The 1,577-nt window shown below is 34.1% G+C and overlaps 1 protein-coding gene across 1 annotated transcript in view; it reads left to right on the forward strand.

Moving 5' to 3' along the window:
* Nucleotides 1-1,577, forward strand: part of slit1a (slit homolog 1a (Drosophila)) — an 81,183-nt gene that overhangs the window by 41,151 nt on the left and 38,455 nt on the right. Inside the window, exon 7 of the mRNA XM_016555852.1 lies at nucleotides 647-718. Coding sequence (XP_016411338.1) covers nucleotides 647-718 — 72 coding nt within the window. The remainder of the gene's footprint in view (nucleotides 1-646; nucleotides 719-1,577) is intronic.

The following is a 1,577-nucleotide window of genomic DNA, read 5'->3' on the forward strand; positions in this document are numbered from 1 at the left end:
TTTACTACTGTTATACTTAAAAGTATACTTTTATATTCTAGAAAGTGGGCCAATTTAGTCCCAAGGAGTATTGAAATAGTACACTTACAAGTATACTACTAGTACGCTGATATTTGTATACTTACTACATAAAGTATACTTAAAAATATACTTGAATTTTATTTAAGTATATTTAATAAAATAAACTTGAAGTATACTACTTTTTGGTAAGGGTGTCATCATTTAGTCATTTTCTTAGTTTTTGCTGAGGGCATCATAAAGTGTTTACAAATGTAATCTATTTATATTGCAACTCTTTAGAAGCTATACGTCAGCTTGTGTTTGACAAAATAAAAGTATATTGTAGTATCATATATACTAATTCTCTGTGTTGGTGTGGTTTAGGGTATGTTAGGGGCTCAAATACATCAATACAGCGGTAAAATGTAAATATAAAGACTCTTGCATTTCAAAAGCAGTGCTTACATGAATCCTTTTGCATTTTAGATACTGTCAAAGTTTGTATATCCAAAGTACAAAAATGCTGAATGCTATGTGTAAGTAGTTCTGAATTCTTAAGAGATCTGGCTGGATTATTTCAAGGTGAACTGATTCATATTGATGATCAGTGGGAACAATCATTGATTGTCTCTTGGATGTTTTGCAGAACCCTGAACAGCAACAACATCAGCAGCATCCCAGTGTCCAGCTTCAACCACATGCCCAAGCTCAGGACCTTGTGAGTAACGCAAACACACACATAAAACACACAGTGTGAGTGTGCGCCAAGTCACTCTTCAAGAGATAGTTCACCAGGAAAAAATATATATTCTGTCATCATTTACTCACTCGTTTCAAACCTTCAGGACTTCCTCTCTTCTGCAGAACATCATCATTTCATTATGTGGACAAAAACTGTTCTCTAAATATCTTATTTTGTTCTGCAGAAGCAAGAAAGTCGTAAAGGTTTGAAATAATATGAAGATGAGAATATGATGACAGATATTTTTGAGTGTCCTGAGTTATGTGATGAGAGCTGATAGATGGTGGGTAGTTTACGAAGCACATTTGGAATTACACAAAGTGTTTTCTGTGAAATCTTGCGAGCATGTAGCTAAAATGTTCGATTCCCAGGAAATGCAAGTCACTTTATAAAAGATTCAGAATGATTAACTAATAGTCAAAAAGTATCTACTCATACCGATTTGTTTCAACTGGTGTGATATACCGGTTAGAATATGCTCTTTTTTTCTTTTTTTTTTCACATCTTATTGATAAACTAGAGTACATAAAGTTTCTGCCACTGAATAAAAAAATAAAAAAAAAGGTAATTGCAAATTTTAACTCATAATTCTGATTGTTTTTCTCACAATTGTGAGATTATATCACACAATTCTGAGGAAAAAAATTCAGAATTGCGAGATTGCAAGTGTAAAATATGTGTATGTGCTTGATCTTTTTTATGGGAACTGTACAGCAGTTTTTACCGAGGTCCATCTTATCTGACAGCAGATGAACAGCAGGCAGTAAACACACACACATACACACACGGACACACGCACGCACGCAATCACGCACGCACACACGGACACACACAC

The sequence above is a fragment of the Sinocyclocheilus rhinocerous genome, unplaced genomic scaffold (genome assembly GCF_001515625.1).
Source record: "Sinocyclocheilus rhinocerous isolate Xijiao unplaced genomic scaffold, SAMN03320098_v1.1 scaffold347, whole genome shotgun sequence".
In the NCBI taxonomy this organism is placed as follows: Eukaryota; Metazoa; Chordata; class Actinopteri; order Cypriniformes; family Cyprinidae; genus Sinocyclocheilus; species Sinocyclocheilus rhinocerous.